At 35.2% G+C, this 8698-nt stretch overlaps 1 protein-coding gene across 1 annotated transcript; it reads left to right on the top strand.

The window, feature by feature from the left end:
- On the top strand, positions 1-6115 carry polr2h (polymerase (RNA) II (DNA directed) polypeptide H). Its single transcript, XM_015373058.1, has 6 exons — positions 1-182; positions 411-498; positions 3934-4017; positions 4218-4311; positions 4417-4500; positions 5748-6115. The coding sequence occupies exons 2-6, from the start codon at positions 426-428 to the stop codon at positions 5863-5865; spliced, it is 453 nt and encodes a 150-aa protein (XP_015228544.1). The 5' UTR covers positions 1-182; positions 411-425; the 3' UTR covers positions 5866-6115.
- The last annotated feature ends 2583 nt before the right edge of the window (positions 6116-8698 follow it).

The raw sequence follows: 8698 nt of genomic DNA on the forward strand, positions 1-8698 counted from the left end.
TACTTTTTGTGTGAAAGGTCGGGCACATTTCTCCCCGGGTCTATCGTCGTTTAAACTGTAATGAATGAAATTGTAGTTTTTTTTTCAAATTGAGCACCTACTATCAACATTTTGGACCTCTTAAATCTCCGTGGGTTTGGTTTGATTGTGTCGATAATCTAATTTCAAGAGCAACGTTTGTGGTAAGTCTGAAGAACCGTATGAATACAACGTGCTACAGCTAGCAGTTAGCTTGAACACAGGAGCAAAAGTTGCAGTTTATATGAAAACAAAGAAAAACTATACTTAAACGTTTTAAGACTATACAGTTTTTGTCGTTCTCTTTTTTTCCTCGCTGTCCCTTTTATTAAACTACCTTCAAATCGCACGTTCTTAATAACATGTTTTATATTTTTTATTTTTCCTTAAAGACATATTAGCACGAGATGGCTGGAATTCTGTTTGAAGATATCTTTGATGTAAAAGACATCGATCCAGATGGCAAGAAATTTGACAGAGGTGAGAAATAAATCCTCTAAGGCGGAGGTCTTCAACAAGGGGGTCCACGGTGGTACTGCATGGGGGTCGCAAAAGTTTTGGTTCATTAGACTTTATTTTAATATTGCCCCTGCAATTTTTTCCACTTATTGAAATGTCTTTAAATACACATTAACATGAATTGAACACACTGTAGTACACAGATAAATGGAGGCAGAAGATGTGTTTCAGTCATCAATGCACACATGCAGCGACACACAGGAGCTCTTTCAAGCTGGGCTCCATTTCATTCACAACACCTGTCCCATCAACCAGGAATCAGAATCAGAAATATTTTAATAATCCGAGGGAGAAATTACTTTCGTTACATTACTACATCTGTAATAGAGAGATTATAGGACCTGTTATATATAACACAATTTTACGGAAGAGGATTAGGGCCACTGGAAAAAAAAAAAAAGTTAACTGATTTTTTTTAATTTTATTTCAGTATAGTATGGGGAAAAAGTCAGAATTCCAACTTTAATCTCAGAATTCTGACTTTTTTCTCAGAATTCTGACTTTATTCTCAGAATTCTGACTTTTTTCTCAGAATTCTGACTTTTTTCTCAGAATTCTGACTTTATTCTCAGAATTCTGACTTTATTCTCAGAATTCTGACTTTATTCTCAGAATTCTGACTTTTTTCTCAGAATTCTGACTTTTTTCTCAGAATTCTGACTTTATTCTCAGAATTCTGACTATTTTCTCAGAATACTGACTTTAAAGTCAGAATTCTGACTTTAATCTCAGAATTCTGACTTTTTTCCCATGTTAAACTGAAATAAAATTTAAAAATCAGTTTACTTTTTTTTTTTTTTTCCAGTGGCCCTAATCCTCTTCCGTACAATTTGATACAATATATATTACAGTTATATTATATATATTATAATTATATATATATATATATATATATATATATAATAATTAGATCCCTAATCTAAGGTAACATAAAAACACGGTTACAGAATTACTCGTCAGTTCGGTTTTTAGTTTAGTTTAAGTTTACCTGTAGCTTCTTTAAATTAAGGGGGTAAAACGGTAAAAAAAAAAGAAGTCATAATTGAAAATTGAAAGAATTATCTATTTAAGGTGTGATTGTCTAAAGAAATAAAACCCCAAACTAAATCTTCTATTTGAAAATATAAGTCACCACACACTTTTTTTTTGGGGTGTCCAGATGCATCTTTTTCATTTGTGGTATAGATACTGCAGCTTTGAATATAGAGTTTTTATATCAGGGTGGATCATACGTTCATTTATTACTTTCCTTTTAACAAAGGTTAACAATAAGCATGATATTAAATAATCCAATAGTTATTCACCAATGTGTTATATAATCTTTAATCAGATACAGAGTGTCCTCATATCATAGGTTTTAGTTGCAGATTAATGGATTTTATAGGCTAATGTTTGCTTTTTCCTTATGACATTTTTTTTTTTTTCTGGAAAATCTGGATTTTCCTTTTAAACCCATCCACTTCTTGGACGTCCGTAGCTCAGTGAGATGTCAGTTCATCTCTTTTTGTTATTAGATGTGTACTGGTAACAGGTAAACTGTATGATAATACTGCAAACATTTAGCCTGTTATATTTTCATTGTTTATTGTAAAACTAGATGATTTTAGAAGCATGTTGCATTTGATTTGTTAGAAAAACTAAAGGGATTATATTTTTAAGCTGTATCATCCAGCCCTTATTCCAATTCACTAGTGATGGTGAGATGAAGCCTCATGATGCAAGTCAGTCAAAATGACCACCTACTGGTGGAGTGCAGAACTACAGTTAATAATAAAATTTGTGATATTTTTTTTTTGCAATGGTTTTCTTTTCCCATTGAAGTTCCTTTGAAATTGTTAATGATTGGTGTGTTTATTAAAATATGTTTTACCTTTTTGTTTTGGGTGTAAAATGTCTCAGAAAAAAGTAATTTAAGGTACACTGTTTTTCTGGCATTTCAGTGAAATAAGTTCAAGCAGACAGGGAAAGAGCTTGTGCAAATTGGGCAATGATGAGCAAAATAAAGGTGGTACTCATTTTTGTTCAAACATAATAGCTTTTTTCAGTTATTGGTTTTAAACGGGTTGGAAGTTATGTGTTCAACCAATCATTTGGTTAAAACAACCAATCTAATTTGCCAGTATTTGCCAAATATATATTTGTACTAGATATTTATATTTGTACTATATTTGCAAACCAATACAAATGAGTCCCAAATACTTGTAAAGTATATACACAAATATATACACAAATTTCAAAAGTCTTAAGGCCAATTTATGCTTCTGACGCATAGCCTCTGCAACCATCAAATCTGTCTCTGTGCGTGACCGTGCCCCCTGCCCTCACGCACCTAAAAAAAATCCTGACTACGCGTCGGACGGTCCCAAACCCGTGCATACCTCAAGCGGAAGTACGCAGACAAGAAGCAGCTGTGATTGGTCCTTGGTATGCCTTTCCCACTGTCTGTGTGGTCGTCCTTCTCGTTTTTAAAAGCTGAGGAACAACTACACTGGACAACTACGACAAAAGGTTAATCTGTCTTTTTACAGACTCCATTAACAGAACCTCTTCATCTTCGATGTCCAGCAACTCTAGAGCTATCTTTGGACCATGATATCTTGCAGACGTGCCATTGTTGTTTTGGAAAATAAACACTTTGCGCCGCCAAATTTCTCACGAGTTCTCGAATAGGCCCCCCTTGCGCTTTGGAGGGAAACTGCTGTGGGTCCCTAGAAATTCCAGACCGACGGTGCAGAAGCATACCAGCACAACTGGTTTGCGACCAGACCCAAGCGACATTTGATGTGTGCAGTTGCAGAAGTATAATCTGCCCTTTAGGTGCATCTTGAACAATCAACCACAGGAGTGGAAGTCAATGTCTCACAGCTGACGCCACTAACACTAGTAACTACTATTAGACAACAATACAACTTAACACTTAAATTACAACTGTGTCCAGCCGCTTGCTCAGATTTAGATCATTACATTGTTTGATCTAACTAAATCAGTTTTAACCAATTAGATAGGTTGGAAAAACAACCTATCTATTTTTAGAATCTATCCAAACTCTTTCCAACTGAAAGCAACTCCCATACAAACTCCCACTTCTTGACTGAATACTGAGGCTGTTTAAATTCCTGTCGAAGTTCTTGCACTTTCTGAACCACTTCCCGAAGCAGTCACGTGATATCGCGGTAACGAGGCCTCCGACATTATTAATTTTGGCCCCTCCACTCAAAGAATCACGCCTCAACATGCTCTACGTGGAAATGCCTACGATATTGTCCAGACTTTCTGACATCAGTATCGGATCAGGACATCCCTAAACAGTGATATTACAATGACAGTTATCTTATAGCTGAGTGATGTTAATGGACTGTCTGGTCCTACATTCTGTACTTTTCTTTTTGTTTGTAGTGTCTCGACTACATTGTGAAAGTGAATCTTTCAAGATGGACCTTATCTTGGATGTGAACATTCAGATATACCCTGTTGATCTTGGTGAGACTTTAACTCTATATATCCCAGTGTATAATTAGTTTGACAAAAAAAAAAGCAAACTTTCTATCTACTTGGTTCCTATATTGTTTGACTTTTCCAATGTGTGTTGGGTTGGTTTTGTATCATTTCTAAGCTGTTGCTGTACTTATATGGAAAATTGACATCCAAAATTGGTGATTTGATTTGTCTATTTTATAAAGGTGACAAGTTTAGGCTTGTAATTGCCAGCACTCTGTACGAGGATGGAACACCAGATGATGGCGAGTACAACCCTCAGGATGATCGACCGTCTCGGTAAGGCATTTTGAGCCACATAAAGTTTGTCCATGTTAATGGAAGTTTGCAGCATCATGCTTTTTGCTGTTTGAGGTTCACACTCTGTTGCATTATGTTTTGTAGAGCAGACCAGTTTGAGTATGTGATGTATGGAAAGGTGTACAAGATTGAAGGGGATGAAACCTCAACAGAAGCGGCTACACGTCTGTGAGTAAACTGGTAGCTTACCTCTCTGGTGGTTATATTCATAGATCAGTCATGAATAAAATGTAGCATTATTGCACAGTCTTAAAGCCTCGAGGTATTAGATTTGCTCCCATCTAGTGGTGGGCTAAATAAATTACAAATTAGACTTGGACAAGTTTTTTTCAGTTACAGAGAAGTGTGCTCTGGTGCCTTGCTGTTGTGCCCCTGCTACAGAAGCTGCAGAGGGTCATAAATGTAACAATGTCGGTTGAGGTGGAGGGGGGCGTGCATATTGTTTAGACAATTTTTTATCAACCTTAAGGGTGCCCTTGTCCTTCATGTGTTAAATTTGTTCCTTCTTCACCTACACCTGATTCAAATGGTCGTATTACTTCCTTAGCTGCCATCAAAAGCTGCAAATGCTTCTTAATCATTTAAGACAGGGTTGTGGAGGAAGGGAAAAGCTAGAACATGCATGAGAGTGGGCCATGAGGACCACATTAAGCAACTATCATTTATACACAATTTTTATTAGATGTTTTTTAGCAGAAGAATGCTGCGGCTTTAGTCATCAAATCAGGACAACAAACGGATATAACTTGGATCTATTATTTCCGACACAAGGAAAGACATCAGCTCCATCACACTTGAAAAATCGGCTAAAATAAATTATGATCACACGGTTAATATTTGGGAAAGTACAGCTGAAAGTAGGGTACAGTCACTTGATTTATGACTTCTATGAAGAATAAGAGCAACTGGTAACTTGTGTCAGTGCTTGTCCAGTGAATACTACCAAACAAACTATCCGTCTCTGCTGAGATGACAGAGTGGTTGCTGCCTTGTTTGTAGCATTACACCAAAAGAAAACTCCGCTGTTATATTGAACTCACCTGTCCAGCAAAATGAATTTTCTCCACCTGATAAAAGCTTGATGAGTCTCTGAGAGCAAAATGATTTTAGATTCTTTTCTCCCGGTTTTTACTGGATAAATCATGTAAGGCCTAAAGTTTGTCCCCTTGTGGCTACTGTAATCACAGATGACGAAGGAAAATGGCATTTTTCATTAGGTCCACCGCAGCCATGTACTTACTACAATGTATTTAGTACAACATTTTTGATGGGATTGTTATAAAAATTTGATAAAACATGTATTTATGAAAGAAGTGCTAATAAGAATCCAAATTATCGACTTAGTCCTCTTACCAAATCACAATTTAAAAAGTTATTATTCTAACCCTCCTCCATTGATTTGTTTAACCTTTCAGGTCTGCTTATGTGTCTTATGGAGGCCTACTTATGAGGCTGCAGGGAGACGCCAACAACCTTCATGGCTTTGAAGTGGACTCCAGAGTCTACCTGCTCATGAAAAAGCTGGCCTTCTGAACACCATTCTGCTCACACACTGACTGGCAACTAGTGTTAACTTTCTTTGAAGAAACAGTAAAATTCTCATACCTCAGTTTGGAGCTCATGGCAACTTACAGACGGTGAAAGTGGATTCTGTTGGAAAACCTTTTTTGGAAACATTTTTTATTTGTGTCGGTTGATGAAAATCTTCCTATTAAGATGAAATGCAGACTGAAGACTTTCAAAGACCTGCTGCCATCTTATGCATAAACATTGTAAATAAATATTTTTTATGAAAACAGTGTTTAACAAACAATCAGCCTGGTTATTCTTATTGTTTTGTGGTTTGGGTTTTTATTCTAAGAAGTCTAGTAGGAGTTTCTTTCAGGTCGTGTAGAGAATGAAAGAAATGTTTAGTTCTTGACATTCTTAATGCCACTGAATAGATATTGGGAGCGTTCCTTCTCTCCATCTTGTTTTTTGTCCTTGTAGATCATTTGGTCTTTCCATTTTGCCTCTTAAATTCATGTCTCTCATCATTTCTTCAATCTTCTTCATTCCCTTTTTCTTCTGATCTTTTCTTCGTAGTTTTTTCCGTATTCCCATTATTCCTGTCCTTAATTTTTATCATATGTAATTTTTAAAAGAAATGAATTAATGAATTCCAGAAAAGTTAAATCATCATGAAAACCTGTTATAGCAAAAATCAACATTGGTACCATGAAGCACTGTAAATAAGATAAAGTGTACACAGACACAGATACTACATACATGACATTAACAAATGTAACAGATATACCTTGTTGAAATGTCTAAAAAAGGGTTAGCAAAAGTAAAAACTTTCTTGAATCTCCTGCATCACTTTGTGATAGTCCAAATCTCTACATCTCTCCTTATTTCTTCTTTCATATCCTTTTCTTCCTCATGTTCTATCGCCCCTTTTTGTTTCATCTCCTCTTTAAACTTTACTTTTTATACTCTCCTGTTTTTCCTTACTGTTCTATTTTTTCTTCATTCCTTCTGGGTTTTTTTTTTTTTTTTTTCATATAACCTCCTGTCACTCGTTTAGTACAACATTTTCTCCCTTGTATACTTCTTCATATTGTGGTACCTTGCTTATTTTTTTCTTCTATTCATTTAGACTTTTCCTTTGATCTTACATTACAAAATCCTTTTACCTCCCTCTTGTGTCCTTTTTTCCTAAATATATTTTCTTTCCTCCCTTCCCTGTCTGCTATGCTCCCTATTTCATTCATTGTATTCTCTTTTTCAAGCTTTTTTCCCAGAACTGCTGTCCACTTTTGGAAAACCTTCCATAAATTCACAACCTTAGTGTTTTGCATGTAAAAAAAAAAAAAAAAAACAAGCATTTCCTGAGTATGATATGCTCTTTGTGGGTTGTATGCAGCTGCAGATATTGACCTTAAACATAATATTGGGATTCTTATCACTTACACCAGCAAGTTATTTGCTGTAATAGGGAGATGAACTGTTAAAACAGAAGTATCTTCTTGCTATTCTGTGCTTTCATTCACATGGGTGATGGTTGACAATTTAATTTTACACCATACATTTCAGGTTGTTTACTGAAAAAACAACTCAAAGCATTTTTAAGCTTTAAATGAGTACTTTGCATGGTCAAATACATGTAAAATGGGGTGAAACAAATGCAAGATGCAGAATACTGCAAAACCAATTAACGGCAAAGAAGCTTTCTTTGTGCACAAATGTCCAGTGTAAGGCTGTGGTAATCAATGTCACAGGACGAGGAACCGCAATCACTGACTCATGCATTCCTGCAAGCAAATTCTATTCCAGACAAGCCATTTTATGAAGACATTATAGCCCTAATTATTCCATCCAGCACTGTTCACATAAATCACCACAGAAATCAAAGAAGACAATCTGACATAAACCTGAGTGATAAACCACAGTGATGTGATTGCATAACAAAGTTAACCCTTTATACCGCACTCAGTGAAAGACTTTAAACATCTAAATTTCAAGCAAAGACTGCACTGCAAAAACTATTCTAAGTAAGTCAATCTTTCTTAAAATAAGAGCATTTTATCTTGAATTGAGCAGGTAGGTCAGACACTTTGCAAATGGAATAAAAAAATGTACATTTAAAATAAGGGGAAAATGCAGTCTCCTATTTCAAGTGCACAATATCAAATAATCTGATTTTAAGGATAAAAATGCTCCTTCAACTGGGAGATTTTCTTATATTACCTACTCGAATTAAGGGTATATACACTTTTTTAAGATATTTTAACAAATTTATAGATCATTTTTGTAGTGTGTTATTGAAATCCAGGACAAGAGCCTATTACCTTTGTAACATAAAAAAATACCTATATTTTGATGGGATAAATGAATGTCAATGTAATAAGAAACACCAATAACAAGAAACACTAATATATTAAGAAAAATAATAAAAGTAATTCTTTAGGAAATTCATGAAAAACACTCTGAGAGTAAAAGAAAAACATTTTTTTTAAGGTACAACATAACATTAGAGGCTTATTAACCTTTTAACTTTAATTTTTAACTTTTCAATTAGCTTTTTACCTTTTTTTCATAACTTGTTAACTTTTTTTTCATCTTAATTTACAGTAGGGCTAGGGTTAGCCACTAGATGAGCCCTTGAATATACCATTCAAGGGCTCATCTAATTGGTCCAATGTCAAAATAAGATGTAAAACGATGTAGCGGTATCTTTGTTGAATGGCTGGATATAGATCTTGAACTTTTAGACCTCACTGAGACATGGGGGGAAGATGGCTTTATAGCATTCGAAGGAAAGTTTGGGTAATTAGGGGAACAGGAAGAAGTAGAAAAGAAGATAATATCATATCCAGGTTACGTT

This window comes from Cyprinodon variegatus, unplaced genomic scaffold, assembly GCF_000732505.1.
Source record: "Cyprinodon variegatus isolate N-32 unplaced genomic scaffold, C_variegatus-1.0 Scaffold80, whole genome shotgun sequence".
NCBI classification, from domain to species: Eukaryota; Metazoa; Chordata; class Actinopteri; order Cyprinodontiformes; family Cyprinodontidae; genus Cyprinodon; species Cyprinodon variegatus.